This window comes from Euwallacea fornicatus, chromosome 12 (assembly GCF_040115645.1).
Source record: "Euwallacea fornicatus isolate EFF26 chromosome 12, ASM4011564v1, whole genome shotgun sequence".
NCBI classification, from domain to species: domain Eukaryota; kingdom Metazoa; phylum Arthropoda; class Insecta; order Coleoptera; family Curculionidae; genus Euwallacea; species Euwallacea fornicatus.
In genome coordinates this window covers 4,489,873-4,516,944 of record NC_089552.1, presented here as the reverse complement: position 1 = coordinate 4,516,944, position 27,072 = coordinate 4,489,873, and the positions used below count along the sequence as shown (strand labels likewise).

The 27,072-nt window shown below is 32.5% G+C and overlaps 3 protein-coding genes across 3 annotated transcripts in view; all 3 read right to left on the bottom strand.

Annotated features, from left to right (window-relative positions):
• The window catches only part of LOC136342553 (calcium/calmodulin-dependent protein kinase kinase 1), an 87,580-nt gene extending 78,616 nt beyond the window's left edge, over positions 1–8,964 (bottom strand). Inside the window, exon 1 of the mRNA XM_066288484.1 lies at positions 8,734–8,964. The gene's annotated coding sequence lies outside the window, so the exon portion shown is untranslated. The remainder of the gene's footprint in view (positions 1–8,733) is intronic.
• Positions 8,965–11,678: 2,714 nt separating this feature from the next.
• LOC136342748 (uncharacterized) lies at positions 11,679–14,130 on the bottom strand. Its single transcript, XM_066288865.1, has 4 exons — positions 13,758–14,130; positions 13,088–13,441; positions 12,284–12,398; positions 11,679–11,914 (listed from the first exon to the last, which is right to left on the bottom strand). The coding sequence occupies exons 1-4, from the start codon at positions 13,797–13,799 to the stop codon at positions 11,826–11,828; spliced, it is 600 nt and encodes a 199-aa protein (XP_066144962.1). The 5' UTR covers positions 13,800–14,130; the 3' UTR covers positions 11,679–11,825.
• A 215-nt stretch (positions 14,131–14,345) lies between these two features.
• On the bottom strand, positions 14,346–27,013 carry shtd (shattered). Its single transcript, XM_066288859.1, has 29 exons — positions 26,825–27,013; positions 26,598–26,773; positions 24,943–25,205; positions 24,376–24,518; positions 23,988–24,111; positions 23,787–23,936; positions 23,434–23,729; positions 23,074–23,222; positions 22,811–23,020; positions 22,509–22,695; positions 22,042–22,193; positions 21,418–21,569; positions 21,096–21,362; positions 20,441–21,039; positions 20,005–20,183; positions 19,797–19,947; positions 19,306–19,433; positions 19,093–19,245; positions 18,476–18,714; positions 18,277–18,423; positions 18,039–18,220; positions 17,783–17,984; positions 17,514–17,732; positions 16,895–17,021; positions 16,636–16,837; positions 16,269–16,504; positions 15,968–16,216; positions 15,190–15,517; positions 14,346–15,133 (listed from the first exon to the last, which is right to left on the bottom strand). The coding sequence occupies exons 1-29, from the start codon at positions 26,846–26,848 to the stop codon at positions 14,759–14,761; spliced, it is 6,009 nt and encodes a 2,002-aa protein (XP_066144956.1). The 5' UTR covers positions 26,849–27,013; the 3' UTR covers positions 14,346–14,758.
• Positions 27,014–27,072: the final 59 nt, after the last annotated feature.

Below are 27,072 nucleotides of genomic sequence, written 5' to 3'. Positions count from 1 at the left end.
TGCCCGGTAAATTCCATGTTTTAGAATCATCAGTAAATAAGAAACATTTTTATAATGAAGCTTTAGTTTCAAGCGCGAAAAGCCACAAAGCTCGATTTTTTTTATCGTAACTATACAAACGTTCGTGAGGTCTGCACCTACTTAGCCTTTTCAATAACCAAATCCTAAAAATAGACCTTTTTAAAAATCATGTTTAAGGTTTTTAAAGTCTTTTTATGTACTTTTTATGTTTGCGTGTTTTGCGTGCCTCAAAAACATTGTTACTGAAACGTAAAATGGTTAGTTTGAACTGGGTTTACCGCACTAGATGGGCTTGAAGATAAAAATAACGAAAACTAGTTTTCTGCTATAAGATTCAGTTTTGAATGCATTTCGCTGTTCATGCATAATTACTTTATTTATGCACTGTGCCTAATAGAGGGAGGGTTAATATAGCCGTTAGGAAACAAAAAGTAATGGTATACATTTGGGTGTATTAAATAGTATAAACACATACAAAACATTATTGGTTTTAGGGTTATTCAAAAAAAAAACATTTTCGAATTTCGCTTTTCTTTTCTTTAAATAAAACTGCAGCCCTTTTTCATTGTACATTTTAATAAAGTTCAAGGTACTGGGTTAGGTTTAGTTCTATGACATTTCATTGGTCAAGAACTATCAGCTTTTTTTCTAAGTGCGGCTGCTATTTTTTTTTTGTTGATTTTAAGACGACCAATTACTACAAAAACCCATTGATGTACCTGACTACCCCTTTAAGGTGTCGCGGCACCAATAAGCTTGATACAACTTTAATTCCGAATTGGATTTATTGTCAAAAATTGCATCACAAGTTTGATTAATAAACCAAATTTGAAGATCATTAATCTGCTGGTGGTATTTTTGTTATTTTTAAAATGGGTGACGGTAAAGAACAAATTGAGAATACGGGAAAACTCCTAGTTAAACGAACAAGTGTAAACTGAGATAAAATGTAATTTTTTTCCCAATTATTCTTAATTCCAAGTTTCTCAAGATATTAGTATAAAGCGAAACCACGTCCCATGAGACCATCCAGAGGAACAAACTCTAGTGGGTTAATTACCTCTCAGAGTTACTTTTAGCTTTGAGACTGAAATCTGGAGAAGAGGTTTTTGATTTTTCGGCCCTAAATCTTGTACATTTATATCCAGGACGTTAAAGGTATCCACAGTGGTTTTTGTTTTTATTTAAGTATATCTTATTGAAACTTGGATAAAAATAATGGCGAAATTCGAACGTGTGACTTTTTAAATTAACTAAATAATTTTGAATAACTTAGACACCAAAAATAATTCTTTAGGGCTATTTCCATTGTGAATCTATTATACTTTATTGAATTCGCAACTTTTCTCCTTTTCAGCCACGCCTGTATCTATTACCGTTTACCACATTCGTCCCTACATTCGAAATTTTCAAATATGCAAATGCATGTGCAGCAGTGGTCAAAATTATAGCAACTTCTTAAAGTTTCAAATAATTTAGACTTAACGGCCTAAATTCAAAATAGGTTTTGAAAATATGATTCTACAACGACTGTTGATGATAGAAGTATATAACAATGAAACACTAATAATTTGTATACAAAAATAAAAAAATATATTCATTTCGACCTAGACGAAATAATTAAAAAGAGTAATAAAACTTCAACAAATTACAAGAGAATTGTTCAATAATTAATATTTTGTATAATACCCTCGCTGCTGAATAACTTCTGCACATCTACGTGGTATTGAATTTATTAAATTGTTGATGTAATTGTTATCAATACTCTTCCAGGCTTCTTGAAGTGCCTGAAATAAATCCTGTAAATTGGAATATGTATTATTCCGAATTTTATTATCCACATATTTCCACAAATTTTCTATGGGATCGAAATCGGGCGATTTCGATGGCCAAGCAAGAACTTCTATCCTTTCCTCTCTAAACCATTCTAAAACAAGTTTCGATTTATGTTTGGGGTCATTATCTTGTTGGAAAATGCTTCTTAGTGGCATGGTTTCTTGAAGAAATGGTTGTAAATGATTCCTGAGGATATCTCGATACATGAACCGATCCATGCGACCTTCTATTTTGTGAAGTGAACCCATACCAAAACCAGAGAAACAACCCCAAACCATAATCGAACCTCCTCCATGTTTTACGGTTGGTAAAACAAACTTTTTATGCAACTTTGGGCCATTGGGTCGTCTAACGTATGATGGGCCATCACTTTTAAATAAGTTAAATTTGGACTCATCGCTGAAAACTATCAATTTCCACTGTTCAGATGTCCAGTGTTGATAATCCTGCGCAAACTGAAGTAGGGCTATCACGTTTTTCTTAGACAGCAATGGTTTTTTCGCTGGTCGCCTACCAAATAATCAATTTTCCTCTAATCTCCTTCTTATGGTCTTGAAACTGATATGAGCTAGGCCCGTTTCCTCTAAATGTGATTTTATATGAGTGGATGATATAAATGGATTTTTTTGAAACATTCGAATTATCCATTTATCAGTTTTTCTTGTGCGTCCTGAATTTTCTTCAGCTGTTTCACTTCCTGTTTGTCTGAATTTGTAAATAATTCGAGATACAATTGACTGATGCACACCCAAACTCTTTACAATCTCGCTTTGCCGTTCGCCACTTTTACACCGCTCATTGATAATCTTCCTGATCTCTAATGAGATTGTTTTACCTCGACCCATAATGAAACCATAATATAAAAGGTCTTTAAACACACAAGTCTGCAAATCAAGTGAAATTTTAAAATTCCAAGAGTTGCTGTATGTTTGTCCGGTATTGAAAAAATATGTTTTAATAGTTTCTTATAGGAATTGTTGATATTTTGTTTGGATGCATTTTAAACATCAACGGTTGTGGAAGATAAATAATATAAAAACGTATATTGGGTTTAGCCGAGTAAATGCATTTTATTTAAAATTTTTAAAAGTTGCTATAATTATGACCATTACTATATATGGGTTGTGTTGTGTTGATACTACTTCCCAAACTCAGAAAAATTAGAACAAACCGAGAAAAAATATTATTTAATTTGTAACATAATGAACTATTTTTCAGTCCAATTTGCGATGCTATTGTCGTGTTTATTGTGACACCAACGACTATACATTTGCCAGTTTCGTTTTAATGAAATTAATAGCAAGGCGAATCGATAGTGTCTGTCTCGAGGGTCCTTTCCATCAAAAAAGGGATGAGTGCTCTAGGGATTAGGGCACACTTTTCCGTTTGGATATATTTATGTTTGTCACGTTGTTGAAAAGTTTCATAACTGCTAGTTTTGCTCGTACTGCAGTCTTGAAAAATTTCAATTCTATACCTCTTTCCTCTTGTGTTTTAAATTTAGCGGAATACTGAAGAACAATTTGTTCAAATGCCAATTGTTCTTGAAATTTCTTGTAGTATTTCTTATTTCTAAAGTTTTTCTGGTGTGCAAATAGAGAACCATGTAGTTTTCGATTTATGAGAGAATCATGCATGGCAGCAAAAATTTACTTATTGGAGGTATAATATGAAGACTATTAAATATCGAATTTTGGAAGTGGTTATTTTATAACATGTACCAGTGTGTAGTTTTACTAGACTCACAGGACACGTCCTACTAAACTGAAGTAGTATATTTAAAGAAAATTAATTTAAATGCCTTGAGTTTTATAAGGTTTAGAGATGGTGAATACGTAAGCCAAGCAGAAAAATTTATTTAAAAAAATATCTTGAAATAATCAACATTAGTAACAAAGATTTATGAGGTGATAAAAATAGAAATGCACGGTGGAAAAAATAATAGAAAAATAATTGTATAGTTAGCTAAATACTACTCACTTTACACTTTTCTCTGTACTCTTCATTTTGTCAAGAATGAGCTGAATTTCAAATCACCATTAAATAATTCCGGAAACGAAAATATCTGCGAAAAGAAAAGTTTTAAAGGAGGCCATTTTATCCATGTTATGATAAAAACATTTTCTTTAATTTGCCTATTAATGGTGATAAAAACGTATATCACATAATATTAACTTGGTATTTGTACAAACTACTTGGCAATGACTCAGGGGTAAAAAGTAATGTTGTTGATAAAACCAGACCAAAAACCTCAGAAAATATTTTATAACGCGGAGAAGCATATATAATTCACCAAGTTGGAGATGTAGGAGGTGTATCATGTATATCTACCAATCAAACTCTTGGTTATTCTTGTCAATTTGGTGAATTCCAATTACACAGCTGTTTTCATTGAAAACTTCGGACATAACTTGAAAATGTAAAATATAGCTGAAAATTCCTTCTTTATTTGACTACTTGATTTACATAACCGTTTTGTCCTAAAATTAACGCGTCAATTTATAAATGGCAAAAAAGTTACATAATTACTTATTTATACTATTTGAATATATGAGAGTTAAATGTGTGCCATGAACATGTTTCAAATCCTAAGAAAAACAAGAATGTTATCTTAGGCATGCTTTTGTAAAAATTTTGTCTATTTTCAAAGACTAGAACACTTTAGTCATGCCTGTCGCATGACGCACGATTAAAGTGGAGTTATGATAAAATCCACAGAGAAATTCGAGAAATAGCATCAGCGGACCTACGAGTGGAACGGATGGGAAACATCGGAATATACGTAAAGTATCATCCCCCATCAAAAATCGTCAAAGGAGAAAAAGCAGAGTGTTGTTCAGATGTGTAATCGAATAAAATTTTCCATTTGAGCAAACTTTAATCGTGCGAATGTGTATCTTTTCGGCATTGCGAATTTTAGAGCAGTTAGAAACGACTTTGAGCATAAAGGTATTATGTTTAGAAGTATCACGTTCACAGCAATGATTCTTATTCGTATTATTTACAAAATGTTGTTAAATAATGTACATGACTTTATCACTCCCTTTCGTCACTCTCCACCTAAGTACTGTATCATATATTTTACGCGATGGAAAACATAGTCTTCAGTCCGGCTTATAACAAAGCGAATACTACTCGTATGAACACAATGGATTGTGTTACTCGTATGGAAAGGACAACAGGCGAAAAATGCCGAGCCTTATCTCAATCAATCCCTTTACGCTATTTTTAGTTGTTTATATTCCAATTTTAGGGCCATGAAAAATTAACTGCACCTCAATGACCCTTGAGTAAATGAACAATCTGTTGATACAGCCTTGTGAACATCTATAAATACCTACTACGCTATCGATCGCTGCACGTGATGGTAAGTTATGCATAATTAAAAATTCATACTAGAACAGAACCTTTATAAAAAATCGAATTTTGAACGTAAAGCGTCAAGAAATAAATTAATATATTTTTTTGACATTCCAGTATTGCAGAGAAATCTAAATGAAATAATTTAGAACAAATTTGAGGAAGTTGAGTAAGTGAGTAATCCCATCACTTAAATTATCCCATGAAATATGCATTGTACAATATTATGAGCATAAGACGTTTTAAAAGAAAAATTATAGAATCTATCATTAGAATTTTTAAACCAAAATGATTATTATTCGTCTCATATTATGGGTTCTAAAGTAACTCAACGTATTATTACTTAATTCTTATTCTAAGTAAACCATCATCCTCAGTTTTTGTCCATTGTGACCAAAAGAAAACTCCCCCACAGAAAAGACGATTACACCCATAGATTCTTGTTCCACATCTTGTTTGATTAGTACTGAATTAACCTTGCATAAAAGTCGAGGTAACATTTAATAGTACCCATGCTCATGGTTCTAAAAATTGCTTTAATAACGTATCCACACACGTACCCAATCTGCTTTGATTCTTTCGATGACCTTACTCTCCTTTTCTTCTTATTATATTTGTTGTAGTGATGACCGACTAACAATTCTTCTACAACAATCGAACTGTTGGTGGTATTTAAGAACTTCGATTAACAAGGTCGACATTAAATTTAGCCATTATCGGTTCGGTTAAATTTATTTATGTTATAAACTACTTTTTCAGTAGTATCGTAGTGCCGGCTTTTACAAAAGTCTTTTAATACGGGTGATGAAGACTTGAATTACTTGAGTGATTTAAACGATAAAAATTATAAATTTAACTAGATGTACAAGACATTTTAGATTTAATTTCGGTCCCTTTCGAGGGTGGTACGAATGGTCTCAAATTTAATCGTTAAATCAACTTTGAAGAAAAACGTTATTTGACAAACGCATATTAACAAAAATATCGGGAGGTAAAGTTTAATAATTTAATAATGTGTATATACAATTTTTTTCGTTGGTGCTTTTTCAATTTTTGAGCTTTCAATGCAAAAAATTGACATTTTTTGAGAAATATCGTAATTTCAAATACAAAGACCGATTTTCTGAAAATTTTCCACGTATAATTCACAATGTCTGAGAAGAAAGTGATTTTATAAGTCAATGCACGAAGGAACGATTTTGACGCCTCTAGTACTCTTATGGTAGTCAAAAGTTACGCTAACAGTACTGCGGAAAATAGCTGAGGTTGTGGATGCCATTTTCTGAAATTATGCTATTTAAATTGCATACATTAATCATATCAAACATAACAGAGGTAAAATATCTATAAAAGTACGGTAATGCAGCTCATAATCACACTATTAGCAGTGCGCTAAAGTAAGCATAACCATTTGGAATTTAAAAAAAAACGTTTTTTAAAGATTAAAAAGGTTTTAAGTGAATTCTATGCCCTATTAATTTTACCGGTTAAAACGTGAATCGACCTGTATTTTATAGAAACGTGGTAGTAGAATATTCGCCCGACGGAAAATAATGTACATTATTTAAGTGTAATTTAATGTTTATATGGCTCTGTAATTCTGAAAAAAGTACTAGATAGGAAAAACTTTATTAAGGAAAGTTAATAGGAGTAATCAGATCCTTTCGAATGTTGGCAAAATAAATTATAAAAATTAACTATGACGTTACACCGTTATTTCGAAAAGTAGAAAACTCAATTGTTCTCTATAAAAAGGGAGTTTAATGGTCGTCGTTTGAGAATTCTTAATCAAATTTCAGATTTTATTTTCCATTTTTACATATAAGTCATGAGGTGCCAAATTTCAAACACTCTCTACGTGGACATTGAGCGACGGAATGAGTGGGCTATTTTTGAACGCTAATAATACTGTATTGGGAAAACATCAATCATAATTGACATATTATTTACTTAAAATGGGAGATTGTTTCGTAAAATATTGAATCCAATGCGCCAATGATTTCCATTGTTATCGAATGCGAAAGCACTCGTGCAAAATGTACCAAATTCGAGTCCTAATTGGACATTAACGTTGGAGCGTAGGTAGCTGCAGGGACAGCTCGATTTTATTACGAAATTACATTTAAATTTCGTTTAATGTTTGTGGTTTTTCTCAGCATACTTTGGCTTTTAAAAAGCTTCACAAAGAAGAGTCATAATGAAATTGATGTTATTCTTGTAGTTCTGAAAAGACGTTATTGCACGGGTATCTTAACAGCAAAACATTTTTTTTGTTGAATTCAGTTTACTCGTGAGCAATGTCCCTTTCTTCCTAAAAAATATGTCAAAATGTATTTATTATTTGTTTTCCCAAAAAATTATTATTCAACTCATTTTGCCGCTCGCTGAACGATTCAATGCCCAACCTGACCCTTTACTCAGACTTATTCTCGGTTTGTCAGAAATTAATTACCTGACCAAGTGACACAATAATGATATACAAATGTTGGCCAGTAAATATTATGAGAAAGTCCAATCAGCAAGTAATAGTTATGCTTGGTCTTCCATTAATTGTTATTTAACAAATGTCTATTAATGAAAACGATTCATAATCAAAACAAATAATATCCTTGATATTATTAATCGACCATTAACTACGAGTTAGTTATAATATTTTTCCATCGATTGCAGGTACTGGTAACGGTTCTTGAAGAAAATCTGATTTTCGAATTAAGGTAAAGTAAAATAATTAATAATCCCAACTTGAACGAGTAGTTTAATAGTGCATTAAAATAAAACAACTCAAAAGATTGTGAATCAAAGTGGATAATTAATGATCGAATTTGTATACACTAAACAAACGTGTTAATAGTCTAATCGATAGAAATATTATTTTGTTACGTTAATTTTTATGAAGTGGCCTGTTTTACTGCGGGAAAAAATTCGCCTCTTCAGAAAAAATACTTCGATTTTGGTAAAAATGACCATTAAAACACATGTTCCTTATTTAAAAACATATTTTTAACAAAAAAAATTTAGTACACAAACGATCAGTTTCTGAAATATCAAAAATGTTTTCATCGTTCCTTTATGCTTGTTCCTAGATTTTTAAGATATGCAGATCAACGTGATAAAGTTTTGAAGTGTTTATTTTTCTTTAAAAACCAAACAAAAATTACAGAGAATATTAAAGTTATTTTCGCATGCTATGCTTAAAATTCTTCAATAAGAGCAATAAATAATCTCTAGTAAGATCCAGTGTGGTCAGTATCCATAAAATGCAAAGAAAATATTTTCTCCATACCGAAGCTACTCGGTCTTAGGCAAGGCATTTACCTATTTTAATTAGCAAGGTTATATATCTAAAAAAATTAATTAACTACATGTAAATCAAATAGTAATTTGCTACTAATTGCTACAAAAACCCCACACGAATGATTGACAATTTTTCACAGAAGCAGGATATACAATTTGCGTTCAACTCTGTGGACATAGAAATCCAGAGAATGTCATTCAGTATTCATGATAAACATTTACCTGTTTGTTTTGGTCGTCGCACCGCTCAATTTCAGTATCTTCAAGCTAGAGCCTCTAAGGTCACTCTAAAATGAGCCAAAACGACGATTTGCGAAGCTATTCTCCCAGGATTTCCGGGTCTCTATTCACTATTCGCGTAAACCTTCCAGCTGGCGCGAAAATTTGAAAGGCGTCAACTTCGCTCTACCGACTGCTCAATCGGCCTCGGTCGGGAAACAACTGAGCGTCGCGGCGCGCTTGCCGGATTGATGAAATTCCACCGATCCGGGACTGCGTTGCCACGTTTCAGCGCGGTGTGAAACCCCGGAGTCCGGAAGACAACTGTATAATAAACATAAAAATATTAAATATTCAAAAACTGACTCTAATATTTTGAAATAATTTGCCACCTTGACTTTAAAAAAGAATTGGTCATTTCATTAACCAACTAAACATTTTTTCACCTGCTAAAACTACAAGAAATGCCTAAATCTGATATCAAATTAAAGCAATCGGTCCTACTTAAGTGTATAAATTGAAAACGGCATTACGCACACGCATGTAAGTAAATAAAGTGAGAGATTTATTACATTATTTTGCAATTCAGGATTTTCTATGCTAGGCAGCACCTATTACTACGATTACTTTTATTTTCAAGGCAGCCACTGAAAATAATGATTGGCCAGAACACAAACAGCCTAATTAAAAAATATTTATTAAGTAATTAATCTAAAACTAACCTGAACTTTTTTTCACCATCATTTTATCAAATTATTCCTGTCAACATTCTGAGCTGTGCAGGATAGTTAGATTTGAACTGAGGGGAAAACTCCATTTCTCAATTAAATGGAGAAAGTGGTTCACAATTATAAGCTCACTTTTCGAGAAATATTTAATAGCGAAAATCTTATTTGGCATATAACACTATTTCGGAGCTATAGATTGTTTCTCGAAAAAGTAAATTTTTTCGAATTTTGATTTTCTATTGAAATTTAAAGCACTTTTTACATAATTGTCAACAATTGAAGTTTCATTTTATAAAAATTTACATTTTCACAGTTATAGAGGAAAATTATAATTTTTTAAGTGGGACACCCTGTATATTAATGAGTCCCATGATATGAGATGTGATATATTCATCTCTAATGGTTTTTGAAAAACTAATTAAAAATCCATTGAACGTGTTTATATTGAAAACAAACATTTTCTAAGAACATTCTGTAGCTGTGAAATAATAGATATAATTTAATTATTCGCTGCCTAGTCGGCAAATGATGTCTTCCTGTCAAAATAGACCAAATCTAACCATTCTGTATGAAAATGGCCGCAGCTGCAAAATTACTGGTATTTGAAAACCATTAGATTATGACAGCAATTTTATTCTTATGTGAGGGTTCAACTACCAGTATTGATCAGTTGTGCCACAGTTCATTTCCACGTATTTAATTTAATTTAGGCCTAGACGTTAAAAATACCAAAATCTTGAACACGTCAATTCGCTAGCTACAAAATTTCTTGCTCCATTTCTGGATACGTGATCTAGAACGAATCTGGAACGAATCGAAATCAGCTTTATCAGAATTTAGTACCCACTAATTGAACAATTCATTTTTTTGTTGTTCAGCATATCATCGGTCGCGTATAGATGACTTTTCTGTAAGTTACTGAATTTTTACAAAAACATCAATTACCTTCTAAATTTTTTCTCTTAAAACTTAAACGTGGCAATATCGCACCGACTGGTTACCAAGACAACGGCGTCTTACTGACCTTCTATACTACTTTTGCGGTAACCCTGCAAAGTTCCTTTTCAGGTAATGAATGGTATTGTCTTCTGGCTGATATGGACTATACGAAGTCAGGTCAATAACAACCTAAAGATCATTTTAATTATGTAAGTACAGGGTTCTTCCGCTTTAAACGATCATTATTTATTCCACAAAACACGAGGTTTTTTTATTTCACTAGGATAACAAGAAGAGAGATTGTGAGGCCAGTGCCATATCGTAATAATGCCGGCTAAAGACCAGTCGCATATTCAAAATTCAAACAAGATATGAATTTTATGGTATGATTCTATGAATATGTGCATATGGGCATTCCGATGTTAGTGCAGTTACGAATGTTCTGTAACGAACAGAACCTTCAAAGATAATTGATTCAAACAGATCGGACCGCAAAACCCGTCAATTCCATACATTTTAATAAGTTATAGGTAACGAATATGAATAGGATGTGCCATATTGCAGTGGTCATAGCAGCAGCTCTTTCATATACACTGCGTTCAAAAAATCTCAGATCCCGGTACATTCAGTAAGAAAACATTTCAAAAAGTTATAGATTTTTACGCAATAAAGTATATTCAATTAAGCTTCGTACAGATAAGAGTTGATTTTTTATAATGGGAATTGGTATTGTTCCATCGCTTTCTTTCCTGAAACTCCTCGCAGTCGACTTGATAGTTCACATCCCATACCTATATTCTTTAATTTAATTAGAATAGTTATTCGCATGTCAAGGGAGGAAAATGTTACGTTTACTCCTACGAATAATTTGAAACCCGACGAGAAGCAAAGGAAACACTCCAAGCACTTAAGAGCACCGTTTCCCAGAAGTGTCCGTCTGATTTTTTTTACTACTGAGGTTATATAAAGAAACAAGTAGTATGAGAACTAATGAAGCATAGGCAAGAAAATACTTTTGTTCTCTAGGGAGTAAAAGATTGTTTCTCCCCAGAAAATAACTTTTTTGTATATTTATGATCATCTATCCTCATCGTGTCGTTGGCTTTCGGTGATATCTGAAAACACGTATGGCGATTTTTCGTTTTCTGGATAATAAAAAATTACGGAATATTTTCAAAAATTTGGCACAAGGAAAAGCGAGCCGATTTAATAACGTAACGCTGTTAATATCGAAGAACTGTAGATAATAACCACACCCAAAAACAAATAAGAAGGTTCATCAAAAGATTTTACCTCAACAATTTTATCTTTTTTAACAACTCGACATTGTTGAATTTTTTATATTTATTAAACTATATTTTCCCTTGTTACAATATAATAATAACAGATAGATTGCTACAGGTGATACGTATGTTAGATCACTCTGAGTCAAGACTGCTTTGAAGAGTGTCTATGACCAACAGGAATATCGTAGATCCGTACAGGTAACGATGCATAGATGGTTGATTTATTTGGTACTAAAACAAAAGTACAGTAATGAAAAATAGCTCAGTCAGAAGCAAGACAAAAACATCATAAATTTGAAACCAATGTTAAAAACATGTAGTTAACCAAGTACTGTTAACATTATACGTGGTGACAATGTAAGCACAAAGTAACATTCGAAGCATTCGTAATATTTAATTAAATTTGTAAAAAAAATCTAGATCAAAACAAAATTAAAAGAAGTGAACACGTAAAAACGCAAAATATGAGAAAAAAATTAATAATAAATAATAAATTAAAAATAGGCATAAATGAGACGTCCCGTGAAATCCCATTCGTTACATTTAAACATGGTTTTACCTTCAGAGCATCTTTAAAACTGATTTATTTTAACTTTTTACCTGTTGTTGGTCTTTGTTGTGGCTCTTCAAATTGGGAAAAAATATTTTCAGGAACGTTTCCTACTCCATCGCCCGGGAGGGAGGTTAAAAGGCCACATATATTTTGGATTTTGCCCTGCAATCCAAATAAAATATTGCAACTCCATATCTGTATTTAAATAAAAGCGCCACAATAAGAACCTGCCAGGAACTCCCCGATCAGCAAATTACGACAAGCACAAGCAAACTATTAGCATTACAGTAACTGCTATAGAAGAATGTCATAAAATATCGATCCAGATAGAAATTTAAAGCGAAAAATGCTAGAAGGAAGCCCAAAAGATGGTTAGGATGAGACTTGATATTTTAAGGGTTTTCAGGGAGATGCGATGGTCAAGTGCAAAATCAATGTAGTGTAGACAACCCTTAGGTGACCCTATTATTCGAGAGTAAAGAATCTGATTAATGTAACATTCATTATCTTGAAAAATGAGAGTTTATCATCGGACAATTTTGTGTATTTGCAATTGAATATTTTTGAACACTTTTCAGGCAAATCGTGTTATAAAAAGGGCCGAATACAGTGACACAAAAATACAACGCATACAAAAATATTCTCGAAAAAAGTAACTGCTCGAAATCTATCCAACAGGGTTATTCAATGTTTGACCTTATGGTACCTGATCTACTATTAATCCTTTAATGCGAAACTACAAAATAAGTCTAGAATTCCAGTAGCCGATAGACAATTTTTAGTAATTTTACATCACACTACAATTTTTCATTTATCTTCTTTTATGAATTATTGACATTTAAACCACTTACCTGAAAAGCATGCATAAGCCATTTAAACGGTGAAAACTTGTTAAATATTTCCATTGAAATGTAGGGTTTATCTCCTATTATAGCGATGATATTAGGGCCATAAGTTTTCTCAGTAAATTTCGCAGGTTTAAAGAGCTGAGTAAAAAATTGGAAGATATTTGGTGGTAAATTATTTACGCCGTGTAATGGGGGTGGAAAATCCTCTGGAAAGCCCATATTTGGTGTATTGGACACGAACGGTGGTACTACTTCTTCATTTGAAGTAGGATGACTTTCAGATGTGAATGCAGGCAAATCAACTACATCTGTGTCATTTCCAGAATCATCTGACTTTATAAGATGTACTCCTAAAATCTGTAGCGAAACACTTTTATTTTTCTTGCCATATTTTTGGTATTGTAAAAAATAGAACAAAAGATCAAACAGTAATATTTTAGAGGTTTTAAGGTAGAGGTGGAATGCTTGAAACTGTTCCTGTCAATAAAGAATTTCAAGTTCTGATATAAATTTGTATTTTTTGAATGGAAAACTCTATATACTACTCAACGGCTTTAAAAAACTGAATAATTCGTATTTCATTATTTATTTAACTTATTGAAGCTAAATCATGTGAATACTGTATAAAAATTAATGAATGGCGCTATTAATTTTTAAATCATAAAATACATACCAGAACTAGTAAGCACAAATTATTTGCTCGAAATGTTTTCATATTGGTTTATTTAATAACATTCATTTAGCAACTGCAAACAATAACCTGTTGATCCTTTATATGTATTTTGCTCCAAAAACGGAATAAGTTTACCTACCCCGATCGTAATTTGTTAGCGATAATTTGCGAATATATAATTTGGAGATGTGTTCACGTCAGATAGGTGGGTACAGATTTCACCTTCATATTGCATGAACTAATAATTACATATTGCATTATTACCACTATAAAAATTACTATAAAATTAGCATAAATACATATGTGGGTTAAATTGTATTTCATTTTAAACGCTATAAATAGACACTACTAATTAATAAGTAGTTCAAATTAGATGTATACAGAGCATTTCTGTAAAGTGCTTCATAACCCCTCCCCCCTCCAAATTTTTATATCATTTTTTGAAATAAAAAATCACGTCTTCATCATGTAATATGTTCTTAGTTTACTATTTTTGACATATGTATATGGCAGTTAAAATACTATTGCCGATAAAAAGCCTGTTTTATGGCGCATTAATAAAAACACACAACAATGAAAAATATGGGGTCATTTTGATATAAAATTATCTTTATTATTGTTTTAATAAACTATAAAAATAAAAAAGTAAACGTAACTATATAGACTAAAACCTGAAATGCTCCAGTCTTAAGTTTTATTTGTGCTTAATGGAGATGCTTCGTTTTAACCGGTCGTTTCTAGCTGCTTTTATCTTGGTATTTAATGTTTTCACGTTATTTTCAACAACTTCCTTGTTTTGGCTGTCGCATGATAGCAAGTGCTATATATTGTTTCTACGGGATCTTAAGTACAATTTAAAAAAATGCCAACAGAAAAATATGAGATTAATTTAATTCAGTAAACTGAATTCAAAATACTTGAAATCACAACATTTTGTTTAGAAATAACAATAATAAAGTATGAACCTGTGTTGAATATCATCTAAAGATGCATTATAAACTTCATTCACATATCCACACAAGTTTGGAGAGAACATCGGTATCAAAAAAATGACTCCTAAGAAAAGCTGCTCTTTCTAAAACCCCCATTTTTCTAATGTCCTTCAAGTTTTCACTAGTGGGAATGTCAAAAAATGTTACATAAGAGGACAGCATCTCGTTCCTGTCAAAATCTTTTCCGCAAAGATATTGCTGTATGACCGGCTTAAGCCTTTCTTCGTGTCGATCTAATAAGGATATAACTTCTTGCTTAAGGGCTAAAATTGTCTCTTTGGAAATAAGACTGGAATTAGAAGGCTCCGCTAGTGTTTGCTGAATTATTATCTTTAATTGCCACAACCCTGCTGAATCTGATTGATATTGAAGATTCATAATTGTCTAAAAAATGCACCGATTTACAATTTCGAAACAGTATTTTTGACATATTATTATACTTTCAACAAAGCCACTATGACGACAACCACCATCATTTTGTCCTTAACGACGGCGTCATAAACAGTTCTAGTTAAGATCTGAACTATTCGCTGCTCAAACTGGCTAGCTTTTGTCTTGTCGATGTTAAGAACAGTTTCGCAAAATTTTCTAATAGCTTCATCTGATGTGAAGCTCACAATGGCATTTGAAGATGGATCCCAAGGTACTACTTTAGAATGTGTCAGAGTTCGAGCTAAATCGCTGTGATAGCCAAGTTTATCTGAAATATAGCTCAGACAGCCGGCGCGTTGTTTTACTTCAATGTATCCAGTAGTGGAAAGGATTTTCCTAAAATAGCACAAAGAAATGTATGTAAATATACAAGGCAGCCAACAGGGCACGTTCATAGTAAAATAATTATAATTAGGGAATATTTGAATATCTGGGAGTAGATTAAAGCCATTCAGAGACACTTTGCTATAATAGCTTCACTGAAGGGTTACTTTCAGTTATATTGTAATGATAGTGATGTTTGATGTATCATTTTTGCGGATTTACATAACTTTCATATAGCTTCATACAGACATTTAAAGAAGATCTCGAATTGAATCCTCCATACAGGCACTTATCAATAACTAGCCAAACCCAATAATGATGAATAAAGAATATCACATTTCAAGAAAATCAATATGATTATTGTAATCTCAATCATTTCAATATATGAAATTAAATAACTTATGGTTGACAAAAACAATTACACGATTTTCTGATATGAAACAAATTGTACGAAACACTTACGTTAATAAATCCCAATTTCGTCCTCTCTCAAACAGCACCGGCCAATACCGATCATCATCAACCATAACTTTAGTTAAGTTGTTTACGTCTGGTATCAGACCCGGTCCCTTTATGCATATTTCTTGTCCTATTAACGTGACCACCCGTAATTTTGCATAACAAATATCATCATAGAATACATCCTTTGGTATTATCAATCTAGGTTCCACAGCCAAAACGTATAAATGCCTAAACGCTTGAAGATGATACCTAAAATCATTAAAATTTTGATTTTATTGTTAGAAACCGGATGTCTACAAACCTATTGTCGTTACTGTGAGTGGGAAATTTAGGATAAAAAGCGCATATTAAGGCTGCTACATTCGCTGGAGAGTTGCTTAAAGTATACCGTCCACCCCCTAAGAATAAAAGTCCTAAAGCCATATGAATGGCAAGATGAGATCCATAAGTTACTATAGCACTGTTCACAATTCCCACACGTCGGCGCAGGTGCCGTATCAGTCTCATTATCTCTAAATTTCCCGTACCGGCCATAACCTTAAAAACAAAAATTTACATTAAATTATTACAACTACTCCCATGAATAATTAATGAAATGACATAAAAAGTTACATTACATAATAGATTACATTAGGTTATATTTAAACATTTTTTAAAACAACAATTACCATCGAAGCACTTATCAACAAAACATTCAAACATGTTTCGATGGTGGCTTTTCCCGCGAGTTCGGCAATAGATTTTCCGGTTAGTGAGGTAAACATGTGACAGAAATATAATAAAGTTTCGAAGGCATCTTGGTCTGCTGAGCCGGCGTAACGTAAGCCTAAGGCAAAACAAGCTCCTGCCACTATATTGCAATATGCCTGACTAAAAAAAAAAGATATTTTTATTGCCTTATTTTGTCATGTTACAAAAACATCACACTTCATTGCTTCATAATCAATATCAGCATCGTTGGTGGGAGTTACCATACAATAAGGACGTAGGGATGCCGGTACTTCACCAATAACCCACTCTTTAGTGGGTTCGATCTCTTTCCATAATATTAATGCTGAAAAAAAATTACTATGACGTAATAATTTTGCAAAGGAACTAAAGCATTGAAAATTGAGTAGTAAAAAATGTATGGAATACAAAAGAAACCACAAATATAAAATTATCAGTAACAAATATTTTGAAAACTAGGCAACGAATTTGCCTTATTTCATTCAGGAGTCTCCACATCACTTTTTGTTGGCCTCTATATTCTTAAATATTCTTTATTGTTAGTGATTCCAAGCTCACCTGAATTTATGATCTTGGCACATTTATTGGTAGTCGAAGGATTGATGCCAGCAACTAAATCTTCAAAATACTTTTAATCAAAATTGCATTCTGTATGTTTTTGATGTTTTAATAGTTTTTAAGACTTGGTATCATACATTTTTGATCTCAATGTGAAAAATGTGCGCTTCGAGACTGACTCAAAAATAAATTAAATTTGCACGCGTATTAATTTAAACTACAAAACCCTTTTTCGATATTTGTGCCATGATTTACTTACATCTAGCCAAGATCCTTAACATCAAAAAATCAGGTCTGACGAAGTCTAGCAAATACTGAGTTTTCGGAGGAGCCATCCAATCAGCAACGGCTTTATTTCCAGAGTCTAAATACATAAGCCCTATCGCTAAAGTCGCACCAGGGGCTGTAACATCTAAGTTCACTGAAGAACCTTCCCGGATTTGAAAGGATGGAGTCTTGTATTTGTCTTTCTGCGAACCTGATTCAAGACTCTTAAAATTATGTATAAGCAATTGTTCATGCTCAAACCTGTCAGAGGTCTTTTGTTGCCTCCAACCATATAATAATGAAGGGTATCAGGAACATTCAAATCAGACATTCCTGTAGGCTGATCACCATGTTTAAGCATAACTAACCCCAAAGCCAAACCAGCAGCTAAAGAATGCGATTCTCTGTCGATACTGTTTTCCATTTCCGGACCCGGAGGTCTACCAATCTCGGACAATAAAACCTGGAATAAAACATCGATATTTTTCCATATCAAAAATATTTCAGATCTACATACTTCTGTCATATGTCTATGCGCACTTCGCTGATAAAGAAGCCCTAATCCTAATAATCCTGCTACTTGCAAGTTATAACAAATATCTAATTCCATAGACGTGGGTGGGAGTAAAGCCTCGATGTGTATCGCCAAAAGAGTGGTGAGAAAATGGTGACATGTTCCCCTAAAGTCGGCTGCAAGTCCTATAAGTGAGTGTTTCCATTACGTGAGTTCTTGTACCAGCTAACTATAAACCCACCCAATAATATACCGACACTCGTCATTTCATGTGTTTTACTGTTGCTGAGATACTCAAAAGTACTCATAACAACTAAGTTTTTAAGATGGCCATTCAGGCCTAAAGCCATTAAAAATCCTGCATGCTCCATTTGAGCATCGGCACCTCCTGTAACATTACGATTATGTTATCATGCATGTTAAGTAAAGAACCATATTACCTTTAGGTTTATTAAAAATAATCCAAGTACTATCAATATTTTGGGCGTCAGGTGTTATCCGAAGTCCGTTTGCAACACCATTGTGAAATATCGGCCACAAATTCATATTAGGTGGCGTGTCTATATGATTAAGCTCTACAGCATTGCCTCTAGGCAAAGCTTTACCAGTTAAGCAAAGAACTGGAGCAGAAAGAGGTTCTGTTATGATTGGAATTGCAGTGTGAAGAGTCATCATTCCCCTAAGTTGAGAAAAAATTAAGCTACGTTAATTTTTTAAAGATAAAAGTTTTAGCACTAAAAAATAATTTTTTTAAGATATATATTTATTAATTTTGGCATGATGATATTTCTTTAAGTTTACACCACTAGACGAAACAAGTGATTATTATTACATAACATCTAGAGGCTGAAATTTTCTATCAAGTTATTATAGCATTTTCTTTCCCTAAGTCTAATCAAAATATTATCCCATAAACTTGAACAATCACTTGATCCATAGGGTGACGTATATCCAAACGGATATCCTATAATTAAACTAAAAAAAAGTATATATCAAACATTGCCAAAGCTAAATGAAGTTATGAAAAATAATTGAATCTTTGTCACCTTGTACATACCTCCCTACAGGCAAAGCCATGGTTCTAATGCAAATGCCATACAAATGTTTCTCCTGTTCTTCAATGAAATCATGATCAGAAACGTCGGGTCGCTGGGTTAAATTAATCAAGACTGGTTTAGAACTCGCCAACATTTTTCGGGCTTCCATTACTCTATAATATAATTTTAAATATTCCTATTTTCAGTTATTACTTCATGAAAAGAAATATTACCTAATATCATCGCTAAATCGAATTTTAGTCAAACTACAATCGATATCTTCCATACCATCCAAATCTGCGATTTCTTGCTTAGTGTTTGGCATTGTCTCTTGCAATTGAAAACAAATATTTGTCTTCTCCTATCAAATTTATATTATATACTATACAGGGTAGCCAGATATTACAATTAGGATTTCAGAAATCAAGTGACACATGAATAAAAACATCCGGTGACTACGTTTACTAACAAACATGGATAAAAAATATCAAAAATAGGCATCACTAAGAAAATAATGGATATATGAGTCCCTAAAATATCTTTTCTGCCAATTTCGGAAATCCGAAGAAGACAAATTAGGACGCTCTGTATAACAGATTTGCCTTTTCATGTACAGTAAAATGATAGAGCTCAGGAAAAAGGCTTTTACATGTTTGCATTTTTTGGCAACATCGGAAACGACTATAATATGTCCCGTAAGAAGTTTTTTCATTAAGCTTATTACCATATCGTTTTTTTGAGCTTGCGCCACCAAATCATCGCGACAAAGGAGGGAATAAGCATCAACGGGCCAATCAGAAGGGGGATTTTCTCTACGTTTCCACAAAGTATTATGAAGTAAGTAGTAAATTCCAGGCGGTAATGTTTCTAGATATCTAAAAAGTCCAATTATAATTAATTGTGTTAATTATAAAGCTATATCTAGGAGCAACCTTGGATCAATTTTCATTTCTACCATAATTAAAATAACTTGTTCGATAGACGATGAATTAATATGAATACTTTTTTGATGTACATTTGGGATTGGTTCCTGAGATATATCCTTTATAAAACTTTCCAATGCTACTTCAGCGGGGTCCTCTCTGTTTATTTCAGATAAAATTCCACACAACTGAAAAATAAACAAAAATGTTGGCATACGACCTATTTATACACTTAAATCGAGACATCGTTTTCTTCAAAAACTAGTGTCCGTTAATAATTCTAGAAGAAACTTTTCTTTCATTTTCGCGACTTCTATAGCCTATTAAATTTTACTTATTAAAATCTGAATTTTGCTATACATACATTTATTTGATTAAAAAAACAGTTCCAGAGGAGTAAATCTGTATAACTTATTTATTACATCGGCAAAATAATTCCTCTTACCTGAATAATATCTCTGGATCTTCCATTTACATTAGCAAAATAGGGATATGCACTCGGGCAACTTCCTTTCAATAATTTATAAATCTGTTCCATAACACTTAAAGGCACGTCACTCAAACCCTGCCCCTGATTAACACATTTCATCAAATTAGCTTCTATCTTGGGACCACCAACAAACACATCCTTTGGAAAATCTTTCCAATAGTAAAGGGCATACTCCCTTAATCCCAGATCATTCGAAATATTACTTAAAAGCTTAGCTAATGGCAGAAGACACTCCGTATAGAGTGTATTCAACTTGAAATCCTCGTAGAGTAAATGTAGAGTAAAATGCACGAATCTGATATAAGGAAACAAAATGCCTTTAGGGTTTATAAGAACTTTGATTTTTGCAGATTCAGGTTTTATAGATAATTTGGTATCTGGCGGCAATAAGGGAATTTGTAGCACTTCAAATAGCGAATTTTTCACAATATTATGTGGTTTCTCTGAAAGACAATGCCAATCTTCGTCTGAACTTAATGGAATTGTTTTGGAACGTTTTACAGCTGGCGTTTCGGGTTTCTCGAAGAGGTCGTCATCCTCATAACCAAACAACTCTAAAATAAAATAACCCATAATTTAATATAACATCGCAATAACAAATTGTTATTACCCAATAACAAGCTGGTGAACATTTCCCATTCCTGCTTAGGGTTTACATCTTCAGTACCAATGACGTTTCTCACTGAATACCATCTGCAAGCTAAAACTAAAACAGCATCTCTCGGTAAACATTGTCTTAAAGCCACAAGGCAGCGTTCTATTAAAACTGAATGCGTAAGCAAGGGTAAGGTTATTCGATAAAACGTTCCGTCCGAGTATTTTAAAGTTATTCGATTCTCTATAGAATCTATCAAGCCTATCAGACTAGCTCTTTTCCCTGAAAAAAATATAGTCTTTATTGCATTTGTTGAAACACGGACGAAAATACTGACTTTCTTGGACTCCATATCGTATAGGTAAGGAATTCTGATTGGCAGTCGACATCTTCCTCGCTTCAGCCAAAGATAATGGTAATACTGGTGAAAATAAATGTTCATCAAACATAGGTTCCACTGGTTTGGATAAAGGCAACAAACTGCTACGTCTAAATAAAATAGAAATATATTAATCTTTATAAAAATTGCATTCTTCTTTAGTTGGTATCAAAGATACATTTTTCAGAACGTATTACGACTGTCTTAGGTTTTGAACTTGAATTTGAGTACTGGAAGCAATAGTAGATGCAAAAACTTGAGTTAAAATGCAGTAATATTTTCCTTATAAAAGTATTTTGGATTCACGCATAAAAAAAGGGGTGGTTCAATTTAAAAACTTGGACCACCCTTCCTTATACAGTGGTTCAAGTAGTAGTCGTGTTCAGCTAAATCATCTTTTGAACCATTATTGTACAACAGAGTTTAACATCGCTTAAACTTTATAAAATAGTTGAATTTCAGTACTTACTAATTTTTAAAATAATTCTCAAAACTTAGTAACATTTTAACATTGAAAATTCATTAGATTAGTCAACTTGCGACTTCAATGGAAAAAAAAACATACTTTTTAAATTCACTTACTTGGGAAACGGTGAAGCTGTGTAACGTCGAACGGATGGAGACGGAGTATGCTTCAGCAAAGTTCCACCTAAATGCAGTTTTCCCACCATGGTGAGCCCTGAATATAGAGTCACATTCCCACTATGTTCTAATAAGGCCATCATGCGCAAATGCTAAAAAAGTGGAATGAATGTGATACTGACATTTAATCATACTGATTACTTGAAGTTTTTGAGGAAAATTGTAATTACATAATATTTATTAGTGTTTTTATGAAAGTATAATTTTATATTTCAAATGATGATAAGATAAAATACATCGTTAGAGAAGAAATGGCTAATGTACTGGTGACTTTACGAGTACCATAATTTTCTTGGAACCCAGTAATGAACCAATGCATTACCTGCCTTTTCGCTTTTTCACAAAAATTAAATGTCTGGGGAGTTCGCCATAACATTAACAATTTACCTCCCAAAGTCATTACTCACTGGTACGTTTATAGCCTCTTTAGCACTAATACTTGTCAACAATCCGCAACTCATATTTCCGCCAGAAAAATCCACCTTGACAACAGAGAGTTGAAACCTTGAAGGCAAAATATAACAGAGGTACCATTGACCTACAAAGTCTTCCGATAAAAACACGTTTGATGCGGCAGTACCTGTAAGCGTATCTCTAAAAATTTGAAGAAATGTCGTTATTTTTTAAGATACAAACATAGAAGATTTTATTGTATAAATATATATCAGTAAATACAGGTTTTATGCTATAATATACCAGTGGCACTTACTGAACCGAGTAAGTATCAGTCCACACATACTCCATGCAAATTTGAGGACTTGAAGTTAAATGCGACATGGCTCTGGAACAATTGAAGAATGACTTCGGTGACAAGTCGCTTTCCTTATCCTGCACGAAGCTCCTACACATGTTATCTTTCTTTGAAGACCTGGTTCTCCAGGGGCTCTCCATGTCTGTCGCAGCAGGAGACTGACAACGACTAATTATATACTTCATAAATAATTTTCAATGCGTTGTCCAACTTATTTATACCTCATTGTTGCCATCGAACTGAAAGACTTAGATTTCGGTGGATGAAATAACTTATCGTATATTGGCGGTTTATTGGTGCAAATCGGACTGGGCGTTACCATATTCCCGCTTGTCATGAGATTATCCCACATAGAAAGACGACTTTTGAGCTAAAAAATTAGTCATTTCCACATATGATATACAAGGCACAATTTTATGTGGTATCAACGATTATCTCAAAATCTAGTAGAAATAGAGACAGTTAAATACAACATTAATAAGATGAAAACAAACACATAGGTTAAACATATTTCTAAAGATAGGGAGGCTCAAAAATGTGTATTAATTCAATCAAACTAAATTTTTCGTGTTTTTTCTTACTTTTTGTGAATTCTGTGTCGCGCTATGAAATCCACTCCGAACATCTCCATAATCTTTCTCTTCTGGGCGTACTTTTCGTATTTTATAAACACTGTGCTCCTTCGTGTTGACATCATAAACCATACAGATACTGGGATTTTCACTAGTATATACCAATTTATAATTATTGACCATTAATCTAGTGATTGACAAATTACGACTAATTGCTACTGGGCACACATCGTCGAGGGGATGTGTTAAAGAGAATATAGTACCGGGGTTGTCTTCGAGAAACTTATTGTTATTTGTCGGCAAAACTAAAATAACGATTTAACACTAACAGTAACTCTAGCTGTGTGCTATTATGAGCTTACCATCCAGGGTTTTTTCAACAAAAATCCCAAATCTAGTGTTCCAAATTTTTTCAATAGGAAAAGGCATCGGAATCACGTATTGCTCGCCCTTAACGACAAATATTCGTACGTGATGAGAATCTACTAAACATATCGCTGGACTTGGAGAACCTACAATATGATATTTACCATAATATAATATTTTTCGGTAAATATTAATACCGGTGGGTTCATTTGTTCGAGCATATAAGTCGCTCAGAGTGGCATCGAAATCGGCTCTTTCGCAGTAGAAAGTGGACCATGTGGCTTGTTTAATAGGTAATGGCACGGTATAGCAACTGATCACCTACAAAATTACACAAAAACTAAGAAGCTTGCTTGTTTTGTATTCAAGCATATTGCATACTTAATGCATTTCAGTTAAGTGCAGAGTTTGCATCTCAGTAAAGCCTAAACATTCATGATTAATTTTGCCTAAGATATATTTGAAGAGTTCATTTTTTTAATAAAATAGATAATATTGGATGCACAATTAACTCAAAATTACTGATATAAATTAGCTACCTTGATTTCATTCATGATGGAAATACATTATGGGTTAAATTCATACCTTCCTTCCATTATCCTGCTGATCAATATTATTGAGAAGGCCTCGTGACCAAACTGCAGTTTGACCTTTAACATACAGTTCATCTTCCATAAATCCAGGATCAATTTGAAAATTTAAGTATGACATATTTGTTTGAGAATCTCCTAAAATATCATCGAAAAATATTTTTAGGAAATTTCAGGGTAATTAATATTCGAGTAGTGCTGCATATTACATTTCTAGTATCATCTTGTTTTGACTTAATCTGATCTTTCCTTTGATATCATTTAAAATCAATAATTTAATTTAAATAGTTCTTTATCCAAGAGGGTCTTTACAAAAGATGGCCATAAAGAAATATGCAACATAATGCAACTAGAAATATTGGAGTAAATTATGGACAATATTAAAAAAAAATTAAATTATGCGTTAACTCTCAAAGTGTTCTGGTTGGTGAAATATCTTCAGTGCATGGGATATTATAAAATTCAAAGACTAAATTTAAATTAAAAAGTATTACATTAAAAAATCTGAGAAAATGTTATTAATAAAATTATAATATTTCGCAATAATCACGCCACTAAGTACCTGGAATCTTATTATCTTCATTCTTCCTCTCTGAGGCACTTCCAATAAAGTTCTTATTTGAATACCTAGCACTAACATCTGAGGTTCGTTTCGTAAAAACTCTCTGATGCAAACTTCCATCTGGGGTTTTAAAACTTGTAGATTCCTCTAGCAAATCCAATTCACTAGTGTGAGTAATATGATCTTTACACATTGAAGCGCCTCTTCTGCTTTTATTCAGGGAATTGTTCAGCTTTGAAGCGCACTTTGGGTCTTTTTCTGAACTAAAATACAAGGTATTTCAGGTTTTAGTTGGAAAAATTTAATAGACGATAAATATCAGAAATAAAAGGGAAATATTCATATGAATCTGTATTTTTTAGCTTCATTTTCGAAATACAGTGTAATAACCTTTAAATTTTTATTTAACTTATTATTTTGTACAGCTAAGGAGATATTTTACTAAAATTCTTAGTATATAGATAACTTTAGAATTTACATAGTTAGATTTTTCATATAACCGGAAAAAACGTTATGGCGTGATTATATTCCTGGGTTTTATTACCCTTTTACCACTCCAAGCTTTTTTATGGTCACTGAATGACTGTTTATTTCAGGAAACTTAATTTGAACTAACCTGAAAGAGATATAAAATTGAATCAATTGAATAAAAAAATCATGCATTGCCTGTTATTTTTTGAAACTACCCGAAAACAGTTGCAGAACGGATTGAAACACAAGAACCAAATAAATTTCTAAATTGAGTAAGAATTTTAATTTTTAGGAAATAATTAATCAGTGTAATATAAAAAAAATATATTCAGGTAACACAAGTGCGCACCACTTTGGAATCACAATTGCCCATGTATTTTGAGCATGATTTGAATTTTAAATTAGTAATCAGCTTAAATCAACCCTGTCAAATCAGGTTAGTAAATCTGGAAAAGATCTAGATGTTATAGTGAAAATAGGGTTTATATAATATATAATATGAATAATATAAAAAATTATGAAATTAATGAAGTGACTTGTATCTATACAATTATTTACATAGGATATTTTTTTAGGTGCCTCTAATTATTGCTATCTCGAAAATAGTGAAAGTTACAAAATTTGTTTAATGGGTAGACATTTTTTCAAGTAGTATTATCAACTTGCTTTTAGTTTCTGAAATTTTACAAAACATGTAGAATTAATTAAAATTTTGGATAAAAAATATTTAAAAAATCACCAGTAGGATAAAAAGTTTAATACATTTTTTTTCTCACTTTTTTCCTTTGTAATGTAGATTCATTATTATCTCAAGGTAATATTTTACTTTCAAGATATTAATACCAATTCATTTTTAAAAAATATGGACCTGATATTTCTATTTGATATCTTGAAAGTATTCTTTATTCATGAAAGATAGACACATTATTTAGCTTTTGTTTTTTCAATTAATATTGTATGAATATTATTATCAATATCATTTGATGGTAGATTTGTAAACTTGATCTTTGATAGTTCCTTAGTTTTTCCATAATTGAAAAATCCATTGGAATCATATTGAACAAACTAAGTGGTCAACTAAAAAAAGTGCACAAATGATATATTGTCTTTTCAAAGATTGCAATAAAAACCATAGAACCATCACTACAAAATGATTTAATATTCGACAACTGAGTTAATCATACCCGGACTCATCTTGGGGTGTTTTTCGAATTACCCAAAATTCAACAGCTGCATCTTCAGAAAGTGAGAATTTTTCGAGCCCAGTTTCCAAACAATCTTCAGAGTCTTTATGTTTAAAAATTGGCTCTGGTGGTCCTGGATGTCGAGCAATTTGCTGCCGACCACGGGGTACAAACTCCTAAATTTAGACCTATAAATGAGCCAGAAGGTACTCACTATAAAAATTTACCAGTGGGTCCGAAGCAGCAATCATAATTTCCAATTTATCATCCAGATTTGCTACAAAATAAAACTTATGACCTTTTCCAAAATATTTATTTGGTGGTTCTATTTCAGTATCGTATGCCTGTTATTTTTTTCTTTATTTTTCTTTCAATCTATTAAAACGTTTAAAAAAATATTTACTGTTTAGGTTATGTTTATGATTTTGGTGTAAAACGTTACACCAGATTTAAGAGTAATCAGAGTGTACACGAA